Source organism: Quercus suber, unplaced genomic scaffold, assembly GCF_002906115.3.
Source record: "Quercus suber isolate HL8 unplaced genomic scaffold, Cork oak 2.0 scaffold_203, whole genome shotgun sequence".
Lineage (NCBI taxonomy): Eukaryota > Viridiplantae > Streptophyta > Magnoliopsida > Fagales > Fagaceae > Quercus > Quercus suber.
The window spans coordinates 181,446-206,442 of record NW_027069661.1 but is presented as its reverse complement, the minus strand read 5'-3'; the positions used below and the strand labels follow the sequence as shown (position 1 = coordinate 206,442).

General features: G+C 35.3%; 3 protein-coding genes across 3 annotated transcripts; all 3 read right to left on the bottom strand.

The window, feature by feature from the left end:
• Positions 1-1,570: 1,570 nt before the first annotated feature.
• Positions 1,571-6,467, bottom strand: LOC111999935 (LRR receptor-like serine/threonine-protein kinase EFR). The gene is made up of 4 exons (XM_065779273.1): positions 6,356-6,467; positions 3,067-3,605; positions 1,685-2,983; positions 1,571-1,591 (listed from the first exon to the last, which is right to left on the bottom strand). The coding sequence occupies exons 1-4, from the start codon at positions 6,465-6,467 to the stop codon at positions 1,571-1,573; spliced, it is 1,971 nt and encodes a 656-aa protein (XP_065635345.1).
• Positions 6,468-6,581: 114 nt separating this feature from the next.
• Positions 6,582-13,656, bottom strand: LOC136070022 (LRR receptor-like serine/threonine-protein kinase EFR). Its single transcript, XM_065779272.1, has 6 exons — positions 13,632-13,656; positions 13,449-13,479; positions 13,241-13,312; positions 8,335-8,959; positions 7,538-8,251; positions 6,582-6,773 (listed from the first exon to the last, which is right to left on the bottom strand). Exons 1-6 carry the CDS (start codon positions 13,654-13,656, stop codon positions 6,582-6,584), a joined length of 1,659 nt encoding a protein of 552 aa, XP_065635344.1.
• Positions 12,924-17,505, bottom strand: LOC112001759 (probable LRR receptor-like serine/threonine-protein kinase At3g47570). The gene is made up of 3 exons (XM_065779240.1): positions 14,767-17,505; positions 14,100-14,516; positions 12,924-13,312 (listed from the first exon to the last, which is right to left on the bottom strand). The coding sequence occupies exons 1-2, from the start codon at positions 17,468-17,470 to the stop codon at positions 14,107-14,109; spliced, it is 3,114 nt and encodes a 1,037-aa protein (XP_065635312.1). The 5' UTR covers positions 17,471-17,505; the 3' UTR covers positions 12,924-13,312; positions 14,100-14,106.
• Positions 17,506-24,997: the final 7,492 nt, after the last annotated feature.

The following is a 24,997-nucleotide window of genomic DNA, read 5'->3' as shown; positions in this document are numbered from 1 at the left end:
TCCCAGGTTGGCCAGGCCGTTACGTCGCGACTTGAACTCGCGACTTGGACAAGCTGCGAGGTCAAGCCGCCAATCAGCCCTGTTTGGCAAAAACTGACTCTTTGTATTCCAAACACACACCACTATATATAGACCCTTATACCCACTAAATTGAGAGAGCTTCCAGAGAGAATTTTGTGAGAGAAACCCTAGAGAAAAACAAGATTGCCTCATCCCCACGTCTGTGAAAAGGTTCATTTGGTGCTAAGCGAAGCAGTTTAGAAGGAACTAATATACATTGGTTGATGCTATGGTACAGTAGCGGAATCTGGGAAGCTAAAGAAGAAATAGGTTCGGCGTAACTTCTTTGGAGCAAGAAGCTTGGAGGGCTTAGGTACTTGGGTAGATTAGGCTTGGAGGGTCTTCTGCTGTTCATGTATCTCAACTACATTCTTTAGTGGATTATTTACCGCTTGGAGGGCGGCGGAGAGGTTTTACGCCGAAGACTTTGGTTTCTTCTTCAATAACACATCGTGTGTTGTCCGTGTGTTTACATCTTCCTTCCCTTTATCTTTGCCTTATATTTACTGCTGTGGATGTGTTTATATTTGGCTTAGATTAGCTATCAATTCTGTGATTGGCTTATGTTCATGTTCCGCACATTAATTGTTTGATTATAAGCTTGAATTGATATTTTATAATTTGGGGTCTAAACGTTCAAAGGTGTTTTATACACATATTGAACTTTCAAATTCAAAGTAATGCATTTGACATCAAGTAATTTGTTGCGAAGCAAATACATGTTAAAAAAAAAAATCATGTGAAAAAATATGGGTCAACTCGATCCAACTTGACCCAATCTGCAACTTGATTGATCGACCCATTTTTAACTTGCTTAAAATGACCTGTTTTTTACACAAATCAATTGACTTAACCCAAACCCGACCTGACTCGCCCATTTTGTCTTGTGTTTATGGATTGAAAAGTAATTAACTTTCTATTAAAATGAAATTTGACATGTGTGCTAACAACGTAAAGAACATTTAATTCAATAATTAGATTTTTAAAATATATAATGAGGTTAATTTTGCCATGGGAGTTGACTTTTCGATGCAATATGTATTTAAAAGGGCCTATGTTATGGAAGATTTAAGCACTTTTGAGTTGTGATTACTTCTAAACTATTGTGAACTCTTTGATTACCCTTGGTTAACATATGTCAAGCTCATCATTGGAGACAAGGACCAAAATTTATTAATGGGCACAAAATGCAGTGTCTACAGCTGGCAGTGGAAATTGAGCTAGATGCGAAGCTGGTTGTTGATCTCTTGAAAAAGGAGGTTTGGAACCCAAATAGTAATGATGCTTTTGTGGCTAGCTGTAGAGAAGGATTGAAGGAAATTCCTCTAGTTAGTGTTCAACACTGCTATCGGAAAGCCAACAAGTGTGCTAATGCTAGCTAGAAAGGGTGCCCTTCTATCTCAGGATTCTATTGTTTTTGTAGAGCCCCCATCGGATGTTGCTCTGCTCTTTAGTTTTGATTCTGTTGGCACTATGTATGACCGCCATGTTTACTCCTTTTGGAGGTTGCTTAGTTGTTAATGATAATTACCTTAGATACATTCAAAAGTAAATTTCCTGAATTACTTAAAATACTTTCTCTTCTTTTTCTTTTTAAAGTGCGAAGAAGTAAAAATAACATTACCAAAGTTACTCCAAGAAGGCCAGATAATATAGAGATTATTAGCTTCAAGGAAGGAGTCAACTTCCTCTTCTTGTATTTATTGTATTTACATACAGGAAGATGAAACTTAGGCATGCCTCCACAAAGCTTACCGTTCCCCTTAATCATAGTTGCACTTGTGTTCTTGAAAACTCCATTTGTTGGTACCTCACCGTCAAAATCGTTATAAGACAAATTCAATAACTGCAAGTAGATAAAGCTCTCCAAAAATTTTGGAATATTTCCAGAGAAATTGTTTTTAGAAAGATCTAAAACTTGAAGACCCCTTAATGATTCCAAAGATGAAGGAATGACCCCTTGAAAGAAGTTGCTTCTCATTGCAAGAATTTCAAGTTTTACACAACTACCAATACTCACAGGAATTTCACCACACAACATGTTTTCAGAAATATCAAAGTGTTCTAGATTTTTTAAATTTGCTATTTCCATGGGAAGGACACCAGTAAATTTGTTGCTTGACAAGTCTATATCAAATGGTGAGAATGAGAGACCATTGACTAGAGATGACATGGTACCACTAAGATTGTTATAGGCAAGATCCAATACATTCACTTTTTGACAGTTGCCTAGGCTTAAGGGGATACTTCCTTGAAGATTATTATTGTTTAAAAACAACTTTATCAAAAGAGTTAAATTTCCAAGAGATGATGGAATGTTCCCAAAGAAATTGTTTGCAGATAAATCCAAATATTGTAACTTATGAAGCTTTCCAAATTCAAAGGGAATATGACCTGATAATTTATTATTCGACATAACTAGTGCCTCCAAATTGGTTAGATTTCCTATTCCAATAGGAATGTTTCCAGATATTTTATTACCTAGACTCACTGCAGTGAGAGTAGTTGAGAAATTGGCAATGCACTTGGGCAACTCTCCCCCAAAGTTATTGTTGGTTGTATCTAAAGCAGTTAGATATGTAGAATTTGTCAAAGAACAGAGAAAACTCAAGTCATTTGCCCCTCCATTTCCAAGCTCGTTATAAACTATGCTAAAAACTGAAACTCTATATAACTTCTCCAAAGATGGAACTCCTCCTCTTAGTCTATTTTCGCCAAGTTCAAGAAGCTTTAAATTTGAGGCATTAGATATTGAAATAGGGATAGGTCCAGTAAATTGGTTTTTGCCAATGACAAAATTTTCAATATTAGGTAGAGTGATACCTATTTCCAATGGAAGATGCCCTTGGATTTGGTTGTCTCCTACATAAAATTCTTTAACAAAGAAAAATTGAAGATTGAGGGAGGAATTCTTCCAGACAACCTATTTGAACCGACACTAAAAAATGTAAGTTTCGTCAATTGGCCAAAAGAATGAGGGATACTCCCACCCAAGTTATTAGATACTGCACTAAACACTTCTAGAGAAGAGAAGTTACCAAATAAAGGTGGGATACTTCCTGTAAAATTATTTTCTTCAAAAATAACGATACGGAGTTTTGACAAAGTGCCAAGAGTTGTAGGGATTTCCCCATCCAAAAGGTTGTGACCAAAATCAATGACTTTGAGGTTGGTGCAATGGGATAAATTTCTTGGAATTTTGCCAATATGTGTGTTATTGTACATTTGTAGGAATTTCAATCTGCGTAAACGGTCAATTTCTGAAGGAATTTCATTATGAAAGCTATTGTTATTGAGTATTAGATTCTTCAAAAAACTTAAATTACCAACATGTGGTGATATAGAGCCTACCAGTTCCGAAGATTGCAGTTTCAACTTAATGACCCTTTGATGTCGATGACCACAGGTAACCCCTCGCCATTGACAAAAATGGATGCTATCATTCCAGGAGCTCAAAACCTGGAAAGGATCAACAGTGATCTTGGCTTTGAACTCAAGCAACGCCAACCGGTCGGTCTCATTATTCCCGCCAACAACAGAGGTGACTAACAAGCCACACCACCAGAGAAGGATAAAAGCGTGCATGAAAAAAGAAGAGGACGGTGGAGATGAACTCCATTGGGAAAGCCCCATCTGCAATATGGTTGAAGAGGCAGTTGGTACAAGTGTGTATTGTGAGGGAAGGCTAATTTGGCTGTGTATAGAATCTCAAGAAGTGGCAAATTTATAATGAGGTGAGAGAGAAGAAATTTGGTGCGAGAATTTTGGGGATTATAGTTGGTCTGATCATCTTTAATTAATCAGACCGTGTACCCATGATCCACGTGGAATGCTATAGTTTTGCCCCATTTATATTAAACCAAAGGTGTGTTCATTGGGTGTATTTTAAGCTTTTAACAATTGAGGATTTGGAAGTGCAGCGTCTGTACTCGGCTGAGCCCAAAATACACGTTTCCAGACCCTTCACCATACGCTTAAGTCTGATTAAGAGACATGGTTGCAGATGGTTGTCTTGAAGACTTGAGACAAGTTCATTAATTAAGCCATTCTATCAAGTGTGGGCTGGAACCCATGTGTGCCACACACTCAACATCTTTTTTATTGCTAAATTTTGATAGATGCACCCAAAAAAAAAAAAAAAAGATTATTCGAACCACAGCTCCCATAAAGATGAACAGATAATACTACACAATTACAAGATTCTTAAGGTTTATTTGGATACTTTTTATTACTAAAATTTTAAAATATTGTAATAAAATAATTTTTTAAATGTGTGAATAATATTGTGAAATTTAATTTTAATTTTTTTTAAAAAAAAATACTTGCAGGTCTCGTAAATGGTTCATAAGACCCACAAAAAACGCTAGACATGGCCGCTATCTAACCATACGCTTAGTATTCGTTTGGATATGGATGAAAACTCACGCATTTGCATTTTTATCTTTTTTTTTTTTGACTAGTGCCTCTTGCATTGTTTATAGGACATGAACAGTGCATTAAGACAAATGTACAATGTTTGGGAAAGTGAACAGTAACCTAATTTTTTTTTTTTTTAATTGTCAATGATATTCCACGTGACCACATATTCATTGTCAATGACATTCCAATGAATCCAATCCATCCTATTCCTATGAAGAAAGAATCCAATCCATCCTATTCTTATGAAGAAATTTCTACGTAGCAGGAAAAAAAAAATGATGCTTCAATTATAAAGCAATTATCGTTTTGATATTTTTAAAATAAGAATAGATTTTCATATTTGAGTTTACTTAATGTGAGTCTTTTTTTTTTTAATACTAAGTATTTTAACACACACTGCGATAGGAGAAAATGTCTTATGAAAGCTGACAATCTTAAAATACTTAGCGTGAGCTAGATAGGCCATTTAGGACTTTCCAATTATAAATCAATTATCACTTAGTTTAGGTTTTGAAAAAAAAAATGCATTAACTTTTCTAAGAGAGGTCCAATTTTTTGAAAACATAACCCCGTTACTTCTTCCAAAAAAAAACTAATGCTAAACATGTTTATTATTTTTTTCCCCTTAAAAAAAAAAAAAAAAAACTAATGGCTTAGACTTTAAGCACGCTTAGTATAAAGAATTTGATTGAATCCTTAATTAATTGCACTATAAGGATTTTTTTTTTAGTTACCAAGTGAAATAAGGGATTTGAATTCTGAATATTTTTATTAAAAATAACAAAAAATCCTATATAAGAGGTGAATTTTATTTTCATAGCATAGTGACTTATGTGTGAATCAAAATTTTTTTTTTTTTTGAGATATTGCAGAGTCTAAAGTTGATAATTCAGGACCGCAAGTCAAGTTTGCCAAGATTTTTCCTTCTCAAAAAAAGTTTGCCAAGATTTTCCAAAAGCATCTTTTGATTTTGTCTTTTTATTTCATTGGCTGGGTAAGTTTTTGCAAAGATTTTCCGAAAACCTAACAACCATTATGTTTGTAATTTAGTGAATGTGCTTTTGCTTTTTGATCAAGTAATTAATCTCGAATCTCCACTTGGAAGGGGAGATTTCAAAGTATAGTTACTTAAAAGAATCTGCAAAGTCTAAAGTTGATAGTGCAAGACCGCAAGTCAAGTATGCCAAGATTTTCCAAAGGTAACTTTTGATTCTGCCTTTTTATTTCATCGGTTAGGTAAGTTTTGCAAAGATTTTCCAAAAACCTAACAACCGTTATATTAGTATTTTAGAAAATGTGCTTTTGCCTTTTGATTGTGCCTTTTCATAATACTTTGCAATTTTATGTGAAATAATTTAGGAAAAATATTCATACACCCCCTAAACTTTGAACTAGTAGCCAAGACACTTCCTAAACTTTTTTATTGGTCAATTTACTCCCTAATCTATATACACTTGCCAAATCATTACTCTAGTTAGTTTCACATTAAAACATTAACAGAATATGAGAAGCACATGATCTTTAAAAACTAACTAAATCACTATTTACACGATAAAAAGAAGAGAGAAAAGAAACTGACCAGCAGAGAAGAGAGAGAGGCATTAAATATTGAGCAGGCTAGCTGATTGTACCATGGTTGTGTTTAAGGGAAATTATTTTTGTTGGTCGCTTTTTGAATGATGGGTTGAAGTTGAAACCCAAGAGTGAATCTTTTTTTTTTCTTTTTCTTTTTCTATTTTTGGGATGAACCCATGTTTGAATTTCACCTTGAAAAATCTTTTTCTTTTTATTGATCACTATCTAATCAAGCATTCCCATCCATTCGGGGAGCTAAAAATGCAAAATAGCTCTCATTGTTTACAAAAATGCACAATACATATGTCATCCTCATTGTCGGAATCATCTTCGGGCTCAGTGTCACTCAAAGTTGCAGCAAGTGCCTTACTCTTCCCAATGCTCTTGAGATATGTCGGGCATTCATGCTTCATGTGACCGAATCCATGACATCTAAAACATTTTGGTCCTACAGGAACAGTGTACTAACCGCCATCCTTAGCATCCTTCTTCCCTTTGTCTTGACTCTTAAACTAAGAAGAACTGGATTATCTACGGTCCTTGTCGAAGTTTCTCCCATTGGCATTCTTTATAAACTTCTTGAACTGCCTTATAATGCAGGACTTCATCTTGGAATCTTCATCATCGGAAGACTCATCTGTATCATTGCTCTTTGCCTTCAAGGCCATGCTCTTGCTTTTATCCGTTTTGCCAATCCTGGATAGTCCTACCTTGTAGGTCTGCAAGTTTCCAACCAGCTCAGTTAAAGGAATTTTGTCAATATCCTTTGATTCTTCTATTGCCGTAATCTTGGTATGGAATCTCTTAGGTAGAGATCTGAGCACCTTCCTTACAACCCTGGGTTCAGGGATGGTTTCCCCAAGATTGAAGGCTGAGTTCACTATGTCCTTAAGCTTGGCATAGAACTCATCAAACGACTCATCCTCCATCTTAATTTCTTCAAAGCTTGTAGTGAGCCTCTGAAGTTTTGAATCTTTGACAGCCTTTGTTCCTTCATAGGTTGTCTGGAGGATAGTCCAAGCCTCCTTAGCAGTTTCAGTTGAGGATATCTTCTTGAACTCCTCATTGGTGACTGCGCTAAATAGGGCATTTAAAACTCTGCTATTGAAGTTAGCCGCCTTGGTCTTTGCGTCATCCCAATCGGCCGGTTCTTCTTTTGGCTTAGTCCAGCCAATCTCTACAACTTGCCACACCTTCTCATCTAAAGACTGCAAGAAAACTCTCGTGCGTACTTTCCAGTATGCATAGTTAGTGCCATCAAATAAAGGAGGTATGATTAATGACTGTCCTCTATCCATGACAAACAGGGGTCAATGGATCAACACAGCAAAGATTAAACCTAATCAGAGTGTGCCTGCTCTGATACCACTTGATAGGCCACAAACTAAATGACCCCTTGTGATTAAACCAATTAATTAATTAGCCAAGTTATTAATTAATCAATTTAACATGCAAATAGATTGTTATAGGCAAGATCCAATACATTCACTTTTTGACAGTTGCCTAGGCTTAAGGGGATACTTCCTTGAAGATTATTATTGTTTAAAAACAACTTTATCAAAAGAGTTAAATTTCCAAGAGATGATGGAATGTTCCCAAAGAAATTGTTTGCAGATAAATCCAAATATTGTAACTTATGAAGCTTTCCAAATTCAAAGGGAATATGACCTGATAATTTATTATTCGACATAACTAGTGCCTCCAAATTGGTTAGATTTCCTATTCCAATAGGAATGTTTCCAGATATTTTATTACCTAGACTCACTGCAGTGAGAGTAGTTGAGAAATTGGCAATGCACTTGGGCAACTCTCCCCCAAAGTTATTGTTGGTTGTATCTAAAGCAGTTAGATATGTAGAATTTGTCAAAGAACAGAGAAAACTCAAGTCATTTGCCCCTCCATTTCCAAGCTCGTTATAAACTATGCTAAAAACTGAAACTCTATATAACTTCTCCAAAGATGGAACTCCTCCTCTTAGTCTATTTTCGCCAAGTTCAAGAAGCTTTAAATTTGAGGCATTAGATATTGAAATAGGGATAGGTCCAGTAAATTGGTTTTTGCCAATGACAAAATTTTCAATATTAGGTAGAGTGATACCTATTTCCAATGGAAGATGCCCTTGGATTTGGTTGTCTCCTACATAAAATTCTTTAACAAAGAAAAATTGAAGATTGAGGGAGGAATTCTTCCAGACAACCTATTTGAACCGACACTAAAAAATGTAAGTTTCGTCAATTGGCCAAAAGAATGAGGGATACTCCCACCCAAGTTATTAGATACTGCACTAAACACTTCTAGAGAAGAGAAGTTACCAAATAAAGGTGGGATACTTCCTGTAAAATTATTTTCTTCAAAAATAACGATACGGAGTTTTGACAAAGTGCCAAGAGTTGTAGGGATTTCCCCATCCAAAAGGTTGTGACCAAAATCAATGACTTTGAGGTTGGTGCAATGGGATAAATTTCTTGGAATTTTGCCAATATGTGTGTTATTGTACATTTGTAGGAATTTCAATCTGCGTAAACGGTCAATTTCTGAAGGAATTTCATTATGAAAGCTATTGTTATTGAGTATTAGATTCTTCAAAAAACTTAAATTACCAACATGTGGTGATATAGAGCCTACCAGTTCCGAAGATTGCAGTTTCAACTTAATGACCCTTTGATGTCGATGACCACAGGTAACCCCTCGCCATTGACAAAAATGGATGCTATCATTCCAGGAGCTCAAAACCTGGAAAGGATCAACAGTGATCTTGGCTTTGAACTCAAGCAACGCCAACCGGTCGGTCTCATTATTCCCGCCAACAACAGAGGTGACTAACAACACACCACCAGAGAAGGATAAAAGCGTGCATGAAAAAAGAAGAGGACGGTGGAGATGAACTCCATTGGGAAAGCCCCATCTGCAATATGGTTGAAGAGGCAGTTGGTACAAGTGTGTATTGTGAGGGAAGGCTAATTTGGCTGTGTATAGAATCTCAAGAAGTGGCAAATTTATAATGAGGGTGAGAGAGAAGAAATTTGGTGCGAGAATTTTGGGGATTATAGTTGGTCTGATCATCTTTAATTAATCAGACCGTGTACCCATGATCCACGTGGAATGCTATAGTTTTGCCCCCTTTATATTAAACCAAAGGTGTGTTCATTTGGTGTATTTTAAGCTTTTAACAATTGAGGATTTGGAAGTGCAGCGTCTGTACTCGGCTGAGCCCAAAATACACGTTTCCAGACCCTTCACCATACGCTTAAGTCTGATTAAGAGACATGGTTGCAGATGGTTGTCTTGAAGACTTGAGACAAGTTCATTAATTAAGCCATTCTATCAAGTGTGGGCTGGAACCCATGTGTGCCACACACTAACATCTTTTTTATTGCTAAATTTTGATAGATGCACCAAAAAAAAAAAAAAAAAAAATTATTCGAACCACAGCTCCCATAAAGATGAACAGATAATACTACACAATTACAAGATTCTTAAGGTTTATTTGGATACTTTTTATTACTAAAATTTTAAAATATTGTAATAAAATAATTTTTAAATGTGTGAATAATACTGTGAAATTAATTTTAATTTTTTTTAAAAAAAATACTTGCAGGTCTCGTAAATGGTTCATAAGACCCACAAAAAACGCTAGACATGGCCGCTATCTAACCATACCTTAGTATTCGTTTGGATATGGATGAAAACTCACGCATTTGCATTTTTGCCTTTTTTTTTTTTTTTTGACTAGTGCCTCTTGCATTGTTTATTGGACATGAACAGTGCATTAAGACAAATGTACAATGTTTGGGAAAGTGAACAGTAACCTAAATTTTTTTTTTTTTAATTGTCAATGATATTCCACATGACCACATATTCATTGTCAATGACATTCCAATGAATCCAATCCATCCTATTCCTATGAAGAAAGAATCCAATCCGTCCTATTCTTATGAAGAAATTTCTACGTAGCAGGAAAAAAAAATGATGCTTCAATTATAAAGCAATTATCGTTTTGATTTTTTTAAATAAGAATAGATTTTCATATTTGAGTTTACTTAATGTGAGTCTTTTTTTTTTTAATACTAAGTATTTTAACACACACTGCAGAGGAGAAAATGTCTTATGAAAGCTGACAATCTTAAAATACTTAGCGTGAGCTAGATAGGCCATTTAGGACTTTCCAATTATAAAGCAATTATCACTTAGTTTAGGTTTTGAAAAAAAAAATGCATTAACTTGTAGCTTTTAGGAGACTTTGGTATGATACATTCAAAAGTAAATTTCTTGAATTATTTAAAATACTCTCTCCTTTTTCTTTTTAAAGTTTGGAGAAGTAAAAATAACATTACCAAAGTTACTCCAAGAAGGCTAGAAATTATAGAGATTATTAGCTTTACGGAAAGAGCAAACTTCTTCTTCTTGGATTTATTGTATTTACATATAGAAAGATCAAACTTAAGCATGCCTCTACAGAGTTTATTGTTTCTCTTAATCACAGTTGCAATTGTATTCTTGAAAACTCCATTTGTTGGTACCTCACCATCAAAATCGTTCTAAGACAAATTCAATAACTACAAGAAGATAAAGCTCCCCAAAAATTTTGGAATATTTTCGGAGAAATCGTTTCTAGAAAAATCTAAAACTTGAAGACCCCTTAATGATTCAAAAGATGAAGGAATGGCTCCTTGAAAGAAGTTGCTTCTCATGGCTAGAAATTCTAGTTTAGCTTACCAAGACTTGTTGGAATTTTTCCAAACAACATATTTTCAAAAGTATCAAATTATTCTAAATTTTTAAAATTTCCTACTTTTATAGGGAAAACACCAATAAATTTGTTGGCTGCAAAATCTAGAGCAATTGGTAAGAGTGAGAGACCAATAACTTCATATGATATGGTACCACTAATTTAGGTAATTCTAAACAATGTAACTAATTACTTTTTCCAAATTCCTAGATGCACCCACGTGAAATGCACCCACATCCTGACATCCCCACCTACTCATTTTGTTTACTTAAATTTGTAACCTGTATCTTTTTTTACTTTCTAGTTTCTTCCAGCCTCTCTCTAACATTTTTACCGTGGGTCTATCTACTTCCCTCCTTCTTTATCTTTCCTTTCACAAGTAAAATCGTCTGCTCCATCTTGCCCCTGTTTTTTCTTTTCACCTTCTCTGTTCAGTGTTCACACTTTGAAGTCAGTTACTTAATTAGCCACGTGTAGGTATATTATTGGTTCTAGTTTCATCCTAGGTATGGCAAAGTGGCTTTTTCACATCGATGATTGAGAACTATACACAATTTAAGCAGCAGGTGCTTTAACAATTCAATGAGCTGTCTGGCCTGACTATGAATCCATCAAAAAGTGAGGTTATATTCTCTCAGAGTCTAAATTTCAAATAGAAAATCTAAGCATTCAAAACTTCAAAGAGTGTCCTAATCATCTCAAATATTTTGGCCTTCCTCTCATCTCTTCAAAGGGTGTTCTCATCATCTCAAACATCTACATTATTTTTAGAAAAAAAATTTAGTTTCAACTAAATAAGCTGTTCTCAAACAGACTCTTGTCAACTTAAATGTTGTCACTGACAGAGTGCAACTAATTCAGTCAATGCTATTTGGCATTCAAGTTTCTTAGACAAGTTCCTTCAATTTCAGTCCAATTCGTTCAAATTAGCAATCAAGGTTTTGTAACCTCCAATATGATTAATACGATACGATAGGAGCCATTTAGTCCAGGAAGTAGCAAAAACAGCATGCTTTATACGACAAGAAGGTGTTTACCAGATCAAATTCCAAAATGTCATAAATAGGTCCAAGGATACTGGAAATAATAGGCCCAAAGTTGTATAACCACAACCCAGAGCATTTTATTTGGGGCTCAAAAGTAGACCCAAGTGTTGCTTGGGTTCAAAATTTCATAATTTAAAATGAATGAAATATTATGAGATTGATGGGTCAGGCTTGAGTTTCTAATAGCCTAGCATGTGAGAAATATCAATTTGGTAAAAACTGATTTCTTTATTTCATTGATTGATGATGAAAACTATATATACAAAGCTAAAATACATACTCTGTAACTGACTTAACAACTAATCCTAGCTGGCACAGTAATAACTAACTGCTACACGCGTGAATAAAAGCTAACTAACTCTAAAAGCTAAACTACAGGTCGCTAAGTACAAGTTTCATTTACAGAACAAATGCTGCACTGCCGTTTATGCAGTAACTTCATTTTCTTCACTTGGCAACTCGAAGCTTGAGTCCCTGAAGGTTGTTCTTGTTCAAATTGCTTGGATGACTTCAACTCTACTTGTTCTGCTATTGATTCCTTAGCTGCCTTAGTTGAATCTCCAAGTTGCTTCACTGCAACTTCCTTACGCTTCACTGCAACTGCCTTCTGGTTTCAGCTTTGATATAGTAATAATGGTATTTCTTTTGGGCTATAAACTAGACCCAAGTGTTCTTTAAAAATCATGACCTGGGGACATTGCTGACCATTCATTGGTTCTTTTCTTGAATTATCAATTTCTTCATTGAGATTAAATATTAGAAATTTAAATATGCATCTAGTGTTGCATTATTTAAAATTTAATATAATGTTATTTTGTGTATACTGTTAAATTTATATTATATAATATAATTAATTATGAAATCGCCTCTCTCTATTTATTTCAAGTAAACTTCAAAAGATATTATCTGAAGAAAAAAAATTGATCCTGTTAAGCATGAAAGGACTCTCATTACAAGATCTACGGGTAACTATTGGGAGTTATGCAATAACCTTAACGGTATAATCTTGCATGTACGTATCACTTTTTCCCTTTTTCTTGTACGTATTCATCAAATTATGGATGACAAACATCTGAATAGTGCTAACAATTTGATGACAAATTATCCAAGGATTGAAGTTGTAGCATTCCCTTGTGAAAAATGAAGGCAAACAAAAGAAGGAAGACAACAATTTTAATGTGGTTCGGCCAAAAAAGCCTACATCCACGGAGTCTCTATTATTTTTTAAAGTAATGTTATAGCCACAAATTATTCCATAGATATGATTACCCAAAAAAAAAAAAAAAACTATGACAAATACAAAATAAACTAATAAGTGATTGCTAAAAGAAACAAAAGGAGGTTCTACAAATCTGATTATTTTTTTTCCAATATTATGCAAAATCAAAACCTCATCAAGTCATGATCACACCTTCCAATGGAGTCATTGGCCCTCTGTACTAACTTGATCGCACCTTCCAATGGGGTCATTGGTCCTCTATACCTGCATTCAAGGAAGACAATCATCTCTTTAAACCATTGAATTGAGCGAAGTCATTTTTTTTTTTTTTGAAAAAAAAAGGTAGCGAGGTTGACCGGTGTGACTTCCTTATTTGGGCGTAAGCATAATAGCACCCTACCTGTTCTCGAGTGAGACCTCATACCCCCGATCTACATGAGGAATTGGGAAGTCATTTTTATGTATAAGAAGAACATGCTTTGGTTTTCAAAATAAATTATAGAAATGGTTTTTTGGGTACTTGTGAGATAGTTAAGATTATAAACAACTATATCATTCCCAATAAATTAGTTAAATTTCTTACCCATTAAAGTTTCGTACTTGGACATTTTCCAAAAAAAAAAAAAATCATCGTACTTGAAGTAATTTATGCCCATGTCTACATCAAAGTCATCAAAGATGTCTCTATATAAAGTACAGAGTGTTAGTACAGTGCCAATAATCTCAACCACACCAATGGTAGAAATCACCAAATCGAAAATAGCTTAAACGTCATTTTGATTTATGTATATTTCAACAAACATTTTGAAGGGGGGGGGGGGGGTGTGGATGGGACAAAAAAGAGTTGATTCTAAATCATAGAAAACAAATTTGACTAATCTTAATCATATGAATAGTAACATCATGTAATCAAATTTCACATGGCATCAGTATTATCAATTTCACTATAATAAAAGAAAGTACCGTGACAAGCACATGACATTGTGTGGGCTATATGATCCCCCTCCCTCCATAAAGGTTAGAGCAACAAGTACTAAAAGAAACAATTTACCTGCAAGTTAAAGTACTCTTTCTCCACGTATTCTAGTTCTGAGGAGTTTCTCTCTAATCAAATGCAACTGAGCTACAACATCAATCATGTTCATCCTTTCTCTTGGAGATTCCATAGAACAAGACACTCCAATTCCAAATATCAAAATCAAGCACTCCAGAATTTTGGGACTTCTTATTCGATTTTGAGTGTGAGTATCATTTGTTCTTGTTTCCATATCTTCTCTTTCCCAAAGTATAATAGGATCCACAATGTTAATGACTCGTTCGGGCAATGCTCCTTTAACAAAATCATGAAGGTTCAAGTTGTCTTTGAAAATGTTATCAGTAGGTCTTTTTCCTGTGAACATCTCCAATAATAGTATGCCATAACTGTAGACATCACCACAAGTTGACACCTCATTTCCCAAACCATATTCTGCAATTGCACAGAACATTTACAATATGATTGATCTTGTTTCATATAAAAAAAAAAATTATAATAGCACAACTTTGAAAGAGCTCTTTAGTGGCATATAAAAGGAAAAAAATTATGACATGTGGAAATTTCTTTCAGGACATGCTCCATCTTCTAAAAGGCTTCCTTAAGCTATTTCATGCTTGAAAGTACATCAAGAAATATTAAGAAAGAAAAGAATTTAATATTCAAAAATAGAAAAGGTACTCACCTGGAGGAGCATAACCAATTGTTCCTCTTAATCCAATAGAGCTTGATTGATTAGCATGACACTCTAGGTTGGCCTCAAGAAGGAACCTTGCCAAGCCAAAGTCCCCCACATGTCCAATCATTTCATCATCAAGAAGAATATTGCTAGGCTTGAGATCACAATGAACAATTGGTGCATGGCAATGATAATGAAGATATTCCAATGCATTTGCAACATCAATAGCAATATTCAATCTTTGAAGAAGATTCAAATTCTTTTGTTCCTCAAGAACCTCATTTGTTCTTGAAATTGGATGCAACCACTCGTCTAGGCTGCCATTAGTCATGAACTCGTATACTAATGCTTTGAAATCATGACCTTGATAGTCAACACCTGAACATACTGTGAGTACCTTTACCAAATTCCGATGTCTGATGTTTCGCAAAGCCTCACATTCAGCAATAAAACTTTTGGAAGCTCCATGGTGCGAAAGGTTGAGCACCTTGACAGCAACTATACATCTATCATGACCAAGAATTCCTCTATACACAGATCCAACGCTTCCCACACCAATTAAATTAGTGGAGGAAAATGCATCTGTAGCTTTTAGGAGACTTTGGTAAGATACATTCAAAAGTAAATTTTGTGAATTATTTAAAATACTTTCCCTCCTCTTTCTTTTAAAAGAGAAGAGGAGTAGAAATGAAATCACCAAAGTTATTCCAAAAAGGCCAGAAAGTATAGAGATTATTAGCTTCAAGGAAAGAGTCAACTTCCTCTTCTTGGGTTTATTGTATTTACATATAGGAAGATCAAACTTTGGCATGCCTCCACATAACTTACTGTTTCCCTTAATCACGATTGCACTTATATTCTTGAAAACTCCAGTTGTTGGTACCTCCCCTTCGAAATTGTTATAAGACAAATTCAACAACTTCAAGAAGATAAAGCTCTCCAAAAATTTTGGAATATTGCCAGAGAAATTGTTTTTAGAAAGATCTAAAAGTTGAAGGCCCCTTAATGATTCCAAAGATGAAGGAATGACCCCTTGAAAGAAGTTGCTTCTCATGGCTAGATATTCTAGTTTTACACAGCTACCAAGACTTGTTGGAATTTTTCCAAACAACATGTTTTCAGAAATATCCAACTGTTCTAAATTTTTAAAATTTTCTACTTCTGTAGGAAGGACACCAGTAAATTTGTTGGCTGACAAGTCTAGAGAAATTGATGCGAATGAGAGACCAATTACTAGATCTGATATGGTACCATTGAGATTGTTTTTAGCAAGACTCAAAACAATCATTTTTTCACACTTGCCTAGACTTAAGGGGATGCTTCCTTGAAGATTATTATCTTCTAAATACAAAGTTATCAAAATAGTTAAATTTCCAAGAGAAGATGGAATGTTTCCAAAGAAATTGTTTTGAGATAAATTCAAATATTGTAACTTATGAAGCTTTCCAATTTCAAAAGGAATATGACCTGATAATTTATTATTCCCCATATCTAGTGTCTCCAAATTGGTCAAATTTCCTATTCCAGTAGGAATGTTTCCAGATATATTATTACTACCTAGACTCAGCATTTTGAGAGTAGTTGAGAAATTGGCAATGCACTTGGGAAACTCTCCCCCAAAGTTATTGTAGTCTATCTGTAAAGTGGTTAGATATGTAGAATTTGTCAAAGAACAGAGAAAACTCAAGTCATTTGCCCCTCCATTTCCAAGCTTGTTGATGCCCATGACAAGACGTGAAACTCTATTTAACTTCTCCAAAGAAGGAACTTTTCCACTTAAATTATTTTTCGAAAATTGAAGTATCTGTAGATTTGAGGCATTAGATATTGAAATGGGGATAGGTCCAGTAAATTGATTGTCACCAATGCTAAAAAATTCGATATTTTGTAGGGTGATACCTATGTCCGATGGAAGGTGCCCTTGGATTTGGTTCATTCCCACATCAAACTTTTGTAACGAAGACAAATTGAAGATTGAGGGAGGAATTCTTCCAGACAACCTATTTACACCGACATAAAAAAGTGTAAGTTTCGCCAATTGGCCAAAAGAATGAGGGATACTCCCACCCAAGTTATTATAAGTTGTAGAAAACCCTTCTAGAGAGGAAACGTTGGCGAAAGAAGGTGGTATACTTCCTGTCAAATTATTTTTGTCAAAATAAATGTATTGGAGTTTTGACAAAGTACCAAGAGTTGCAGGGATTTCCCCATCCAAAAGGTTGCGACCGATAAGAATGAATTTGAGGTTGGTGCAATAGGATAAATTTCTTGGAATTTTGCCGCTAAGTATGTTTCTATCCAAACTTAGGAATTGCAATCTACGTAAGCGGCCAATTTCTGAAGGAATTTCATTATGAAAGCTGTTGTTTGAGATTGTTAGATTCTTCAAAAAACTTAAATTACCAACGTGTGATGATATGGAGCCTACCAGTTTCGAAGATCGCAGATGCAACATAATGACCCTTTGATGTCGACGACCACAGGTAACCCCTCGCCATTGACAAAAGTGGATGCTGTCATTCCAAGAGCTCAAAACCTGGAGAGGATCATCAGTGATCTTGGCTTTGAAATCAAGCAACGCCAACCGGTCGGTCTCATTATTCCCGCCAACAACAGAGGTGACTAACAAGCCACACCACCAGAGAAGGATATAAGCATGCATGAAAAAAGAAGAGGACGGTGGAGATGAACTCCATTGGGAAAGCCCCATCTGCAATATGGTTGAAGAGGCAGTTGGTACAAGTGTGTATTGTGAGCGAAGGCTAATTTGGCTGTGTATAGAATCTCAAGTAGTGGCAAATTTATAAAGAGAGCAAGAGAGAAGAAATTTGGTGCGAGAATTTTGGGGATTATAGTCGGTCTGATCATCTTTAATTAATCAGACCGTGTACCCATGATCCACGTGGAATGCTATAGTTTGCCCCGTTTTTATATTAAACCAAAGCTGTGTTTATTTGGTGTATTTTAACAATTAAGGATTTGTAAGTGTAGCGTCCCTACCCGGCTGAGCCCAAAATACACATTTCCAGATTACGAGTCACTAATCCTTGTATAATCTAGCACATGAAATATTCCACAAGGGTATTCATTGTTTATTAAAGAATGCGTACTAGTCTCATAAATACATAATAATATAAACAACACCGTTGTTTTGGGGGTAGAAACTAAATGTATCTTCCACTATAAAAGTTATAAACCAGTGAGGGGAGAGAATTGTGAGCACTGAATAAGTTGGGCAACATTCAAGTATCGAAGCTAATAATGTCTTCCATTATAGAAGCTATAAGAAAGATAAAATTCAACATTTCTTTCTCCTTCAAGAATCGTATTTGACAAGCCCTTTTCATTCGCTTTGGGAACTGCTAGAAGTGCTGCCTTTGGTTCAGTCCAAATAGACACGATCGATCTACATTCAAGAGCTATGTGCATAAAAATCACCCTAAGATTTTCGTTAAATTTGTAAAATAATATTTTTAATATTATTTATTTACTTAAATTGGCATTGCCCTGAAATTATTTGGAAACTTGGCTTCTTTTTTAAAATCGTATTTTGGAGACCCGATTTCAACTGATTTTAATGTATTTTAAGTGTAATTTTGTTTTAACAGAATATTTTAATACTTAAAGAGTGTTCTCTTAATCTCAAATACTTTGGCCTTCCCCTCATCTCTTCAAAGTTTGTTGCTGGATAAATTAAATTGGTCAGCTTAAATGTTGTCGTTGGGAGAGTGCAACTAATTCAGTCAATGCTCTTTGGCATTCAAGTTTCATAGACAAGTTCCTTCATTTTCAGTCAATTTCGGTCCACTTTGGTCCAATTCATTCCAATTTTGGTCCACTTTGGTCCACTTTGATCCAATTCACAGCTGACGATTCACTGGTTTTTTTTCTTGAATTGGAAAATGATCAATTGTGCACGGTCCAAACACAAAGTCGCCTACGGGTGGACGGATGGCCAAAGTTGCCTACGGGTAGATGATCCAAACACAAAGTCGCCTATGAGGAACGAACAACCAAATTCACCTACAGGTGGACAATCTAAACATAAAGTCACCTAAAGGTGTACATGACAGTTGGCAAGATAATCAATCACCCCATAAAGCCACCGGAGGCATTACAAGAGCTATTAAAACCACCATTGATGGCCTCCAACGGTTAAAGAAGTCAAAGATCTACATAAATCACCTCAGAACCTAAGAAAAAGCACCTTGGTTGGCACCACGATGGTGACTAGAAGGAGAGCAACATCATTGTTATTCTCTTGCAGGTCTCAGACTCATTCACGTCGAATTCTGCCTGGATAAACCTATCAACTGACGAATTTGGCTTCATCACCTTTCATATTCCAACCGCGTTCGTAAAGATGATGGCAGGAATAGGGGAGCAATTGAAGAGGAAAAAAAATCACCCTCGTCCATCATATAGCAAAAGAGGAAAAATTTAGCATCGTCCATCTAGACAGCAACGTCCATATAATGAATGACAACAACATACATTAAATGAGTTCCCTATAAATGACATAAGACAGGCAAAAGCATAACCAACGAACCAACAAGCAATAAACCATTGAAGTCTATAATGCCTCTACATTCATTACTGATGAGTGTTAATTTATCAAGATCGTCTATCTCTCGACGAAAGAATTAAATGCTATTCAATGCAAGGCGTAACGTACAGACATCAATGACGGACAAAGCCATAAAAGACATTCAATGCCCCAGGCAGCCAAGGAGTAACGTACAGGCACCAACAGCCAAATAGCCGTTGGCAGAAAATAAAAGCCAACCATTAATACCAACGGCTTCATATCTCATAAATGAAGATATTTATTCAGACAATGAAGACAAGGGCTATAAAATCCCACACAAACCAAAGGCAAAGAGGTACACAACTCTCATCCCAAAAAAACTATTTCCAAGTTGAATTCTCTTGCCATATACTACAATTGAATTTCATTCTAACTTAATCATTAGAGGGTGTTTGGCAAACTCCACACCAGTGTATCCATATTTCTCTATTTCATATCTTATTGTAGGTTCATCTTTGGACGAATCCAATGCTTTCGTCCATTTGTATTGACAAGGAGTTCAACGACAATTTTCAACACCAAAAGCTATAAAGCCAGAAAAGAACAACAACAAAAGGTTTGTCTCTGGACGAAGTCAATGCCTTCGTCCATCTATATCGATGAGGTGTTCAACTGACAATTTTTTGGCATCATCAATGTATATAAATTCTGTCCCTCTAAAGTCAAATCCTAACTCTGCCACTGCTAGAGGTATAAGGCTTTAGTCATTAGGCCATCATCACGAGAAATTTGAAAAATGTGAGAGTGCCTTTTTTTCAGCACAGTGGCCCAAAGATCCTAGGCCAAATAATTTGTTCTTGGTGGACTGGGCTTGGTTCACCGCAGCTAAAAGGCTATTTAAGAACCAAGTGGTGTACAAAGCAAACTTCCTACAAGCGAAAATATCTGTATTGAATGACAGTTCAAACAGCAAGGAAATGCACAGCAAATAAAATACAGTAAAAAAAAGAGGGTTAGGGATCCTCGAATTAATGAGAGACATTTTATTAATTTTCTTTAATTATGATTACAGTGCTCACTAAGACGTGATACAAGGTTCAACTAAGTTCAAAAATTACAGACTTTGATAGCTATTCAAGCTTCCAAGACTTGCAAAGTTTGAATTTTTTGAATCCGAGTATGTGCTATAATGGCTGTCTCTGGGATAGCAGGAGCAGTTCCTCTGTTTTTCCTTGAACTTTACAGAGTTCTTTCTATGGCTCTATTTCTTTTCTAGGAATCCAGAAAAATGGCGATGAATGCCTATATAAAATCAATGAATGAAAATTGAATGCCCTCAGCATGGATTTCCCCCTTCTTTTATAGTGCAGCTCTACGGTTCTAGGGTACCAGTGATTTCTCCCTTTTGCCCCTCAGAGTTCGTGCTGTGTCAGTTTACTTAGGGGCTGGTCGTTTCCTTTTTTTTTTCTCATAACTTCTTCCTTTTGGTGCGACCAAGCCGAAAACCCCCTAGCTGATTTTCCACTTCAAGGTCCCCTCAGGTCGCTGATCTTTAGCTATTTTGGCCCTTTCTTTCACCTTTCCAGCTTTTGGTTGCACTCCATCCTTGTCATTTTTCCCAAATAGTTAGAATCTTTTACTGCTGTGTTGAAAGCTCCTTCCAGTTACCTCTTTTTATGGTTTTCTCATTCTTGGTTCCTTGAGGCACAGCTCCTGCATTCATGAATGTTTTGCTTTGTACTTTCTGATCTCACTGTATGTCGGGGCACATGATACCCGCATGCTCTTTGTCTTTTATCCCTTTTTTTTTTTTTTGAACCTGCTTCAGTCTTACTTAGACCGTGTTGCGCATCCCAGGGATCCCCGGACTCTGGTAACTTCTGGGATCCTGGCCCAGCTCTTTTTATTGGGCTCCTTTTGGTTTATTGATCCTAGTCGGCTGGGCCTTTCCTTTGCTTCATGTATTTTAAGGTCTGTTCTTCCATGGGTCTTTGGATCCCAATTCTTTGGAACTCTCACCATTTTCTTCTTTCTTTTTCTCTTTTCTTCATTACGCGAGCCCAGCCCCTTTTTTTTATTTTCTCTAGCTTCATTTCTATGAAATTGGCCCAATGTGCTATTTCTTTGGGCCTTAGACTGTGACCAATTTTGAACCTCAACAAAAAGTAATTGCAACAAGAGAAACAGTAAAATGAAAAGGTACAAAGTTTTCTTTAGCAAATACCAAGGACTAAAGGAGGATATCCGAGAGCAAGCTCCATCTAGATGAAAGATGTGGAGAACATTAAGCACACTTTTCATCACGAATATATATATATATATATATTGAAGAAAATAAATTATTAATTGTACTCTCTAAATTTTGCAATTTTTTGCCCCTATGGCCTATAGTCTAAATTATTTCAATAAATTCCTTCAACTTTCATTTCATTTTTTGTATTCTCATTCGGTCCGACACTGTTCAGGTTGTGCCTTTAATACGACTACTTAGGTTCTTAGAGAAAGGCACATATTTATAAGAAGGTAGAGAAAGAACAAACTTTCTGGGAACTTTCAAGCGCGATGTAGTGCATATGTACCTAATCCGCTACAAAATTAAGGAGTAATCATTCAGCTTGGGATTAGGGCGTAGTGTTAATCAACCTGTCTAAGCACATGAAATATTCCACAAGGATATTTATTGTTTTTGAAAGAATTTATTACTTGTTTATCATGGAATACGTATTAGTCTTATAAATACCATATATGTATATATATAAACAACACCGTTGTTCTGGGTAGAAACTAAGTGTATCTTCCACTATAAAAGCTATAAACCAGTGAGGGGAGAGAATTGTGAGCACTGAATAACTTGGGCAACATTCAAGTATCGAAGCTAATAATGTCTTCCATTACAGAAGCTATAAGATATACTCATATGTGAGTATAGAATAAGTTTGATAAAATTCAACATTTCTCCTTCAAGAATCGTGTTTGACAAGCTCGTTTCATTCACTTTGGGAACTTCTAAATGTGCTGCCTTTGGTTCAGTCCGAAGAGATGCATCTAAAATTCTAAATTCAAGCTTGGGGATCATGGCAAGAGACGCATCTAAATTCAATCATGATCGTAAGAAACTTTTGGGGATTATGGTCAGTCAGATTGTCTTTAATTAATAAGACCGTGTAATAGACGCTAGACGGTAACCCTGTCAACTTTATAAATAATATGACTATGTGATGATTATTACGAGCATCAGTATTGGACTAGCTAATTAACTTTTAAAATAATAATAACCACCACAACCCACGATCAGATTGGAACCCACCAACCCAATCACCACAACCCGATCAATGACCCACTATCACAATCTGATCAATCCAACCCACCACCACAACCCAATTAGAGAGAGGAGAGAAGAGAAGAAAAAAAATGAGAGTCCAAGAGAGGAGAGAGAGGGAAGAAAACAAATAGCAGCACTCTCTGAATGGAAGGAATTTTTTTCTCTTTGGTATGCTAAAATAGCATTTTAGGTGTTTTAGCACACCCAATACTAATGCTCAAATGTGCTTAACTTTAGGTAACATCATTATATTTTTGCTTATATTGTTTAATTAGAGTTGCCAATTTTTGGCAATCAATATGGAGCGGGCTAGCTGATTGTACAATGGTTGTGTTCAAGGGAAATTATTTTTGCTGGTTGCTATTTGAATGATTGGTTGAAGTTGAAACCCAAGAGGGAATCTTTTTTTTTTTTTTTCCTTTTTCATTTTCTATTCTTGGAATGAACCCACGTTTGAAAATCTTTTTATTTTTATTGAACACTATCTAATCGAGCATTCCCATCCATCCGGGGAGCTAAAAATGCAAAATAGCTCTCATTGTTTACAAAAATGCACCATTCCACATTTGGGAATGGAAAAATTTTACATTTAAGATCGGGGCGGAGTTAAATTTTAGTTCCGGGGGTGGGCGAGGTGGAATTAATTTGAAATTATTAATAAATATTTATAACAAAATAAATATACAATAGTAAATAAGTAAAAATTTACTAACTCAATTATTGTGAAAATTAATGTGTTTCTTACCATTTAAATAAATTAAATAAAATATAAAAGAAAAAAATGTTATGAGTCTGTGACAGTATATTAGTAAGAAAGTGAAAAGGTGGAACAAGCCAAAACTAAAAGTTTTTTTTTGACTTGTTAACTTTGCTGTGTCCAAATCAAAAATAAAAAAAACTTTAATATGTCAGGTAACTCCTTGCTCTTTTTGTTATAGTGCCATATTCTTTTGCTTTTTTTGAAGAAGGCTGTGTCAATTTTTGGTTCTTTTTATTGAGTGTTGTTTTTTTTTTTTAGCTAAGAAAGCTTCAGAGGAGTCAAGGGGGCAGTTGCATCCTGTACAAACATGTACAGATTTTTTTTTTTTTTTTTTTTTTTTTTGAAAAAGAAAATAAACGACTATGTCGTACAGTTGATTGAGTTCATACGACATGTCAGTTAACAACTATCTTATAAGTGTTCGAATTATACTGCAAGTCGTTGGTTCTGGTTTTTTGCTAATGTGTTGTCGTTTTGCATGAAGTCAGCTACTTAATTTGCCACGTGTACGTATTAGATTGGTTCATGTTTCATCCTAGGTGTGGCAAAGTGGCTTTTTCACATCTATGTTTGAGAACTCTATACAATTTAAGCAGCAGGTGCTTTAACAATTCAGTGAGCTCTCTGGCCTGACTATGAATCCATCAAAAATTGAGGTTTTATTCAGTTCCAAGAGAGATCGAACAGAAAAAAATAAGCATTCAAAACTTCAAAGAATGTTCTCTTCATGTCAAATATTTTGGCATTCCCCTCATCTCTTCAAAGGTTAGTTTTGGATTAATAAATCATTGTTCCTAGAAATGCTTTTTTTCTATAAGCTGGAAAGGAGATATGCTTACTGTGGCTTCCGCAAAAACCAGATGGAGTGTAGAAATCATTTATTTTTCTAATGCTCCTCTAAGAGGTTATGGAAGCTGGTTTCTTGGCTGTGTTTGAGGCAGTGTGTAGCCTTAGCCTTTGATTGGGATGAAGTTATCAAATAGCATATTGGGCAGCGGAATGGTAAAATTTCTTCTTGGTTTAATAATATTCTCTTATTCATACAAAAAAGAAAAGTGATAGTCCTTAAGCTTCTCATATTGAAAAAAAAAAGCACAAGAAATAAGAAATACAAGAGAAACTAATACATTATCGCTAAAAGAAACAGCGGAGGCGCTACAAGTCTGCTTATTTTGCTCCAAAATTGTACAAAATCAAAACCTCAGCAAGTCATGATGGCACTTCCAGATAGAGTCATCAGCCCTCTCTACCTACAATGAAGGAAGAAAATTATCTCTCTAAATGGTTGAATTGAGAGAAATCATTTCAATGTATGGGAAGAAAATGTTAAACAGTTAAGATTACAAACAAAATAGATCGATTTTATGTGGGGAATGAGGTTTTCCCATAAAAAGTGAGGAATTGACAAATAAAAAGTTGCCTCCCAAACTCAATAAATTTTTGTGGTAATTGTTATCCAATTTTTTTTTTTTTTTTTTTGAGAATCAGGTAAGTCATTTTTATTAAGATAAATCAGATTGAAATACATCAATCAAGTCTGGTGATAATTCTTCTAACCACACATCTGTATCAGCAATTAAAACTGCTTTTCTAGCAAGGGAGTGGGCTGAACTATTACCCCTTATTG

What these genes read in the sequence shown, in the direction of transcription:
- LOC111999935 (XM_065779273.1), bottom strand. Translation starts at nt 6,467, where the DNA reads ATGAAGCATGAATGCCCGACATATCTCAAGAGCATTGGGAAGAGTAAG. An exon ending in CTCTAGAAGTGTTTAGTGCA is followed by an intron (nt 2,984 to 3,066) that starts GTATCTAATAAC and finishes CGGTTCAAATAG; the next exon opens with GTTGTCTGGAAGAATTCCTC. An exon ending in GCCTTCTTGGAGTAACTTTG is followed by an intron (nt 1,592 to 1,684) that starts GTAATGTTATTT and finishes AATGTATCTAAG; the next exon opens with GTAATTATCATTAACAACTA.
- LOC136070022 (XM_065779272.1), bottom strand. Translation starts at nt 13,656, where the DNA reads ATGTCCAAGTACGAAACTTTAATGG. An exon ending in GAGGTCTCACTCGAGAACAG is followed by an intron (nt 13,313 to 13,448) that starts GTAGGGTGCTAT and finishes CCTTGAATGCAG; the next exon opens with GTATAGAGGACCAATGACCC. An exon ending in GCAACTGTCAAAAAGTGAAT is followed by an intron (nt 6,774 to 7,537) that starts GTATTGGATCTT and finishes GGAAACTTGCAG; the next exon opens with ACCTACAAGGTAGGACTATC.
- LOC112001759 (XM_065779240.1), bottom strand. Translation starts at nt 17,470, where the DNA reads ATGGGGCTTTCCCAATGGAGTTCATCTCCACCGTCCTCTTCTTTTTTC. An exon ending in AATTGGTTATGCTCCTCCAG is followed by an intron (nt 14,517 to 14,766) that starts GTGAGTACCTTT and finishes GTGCAATTGCAG; the next exon opens with AATATGGTTTGGGAAATGAG.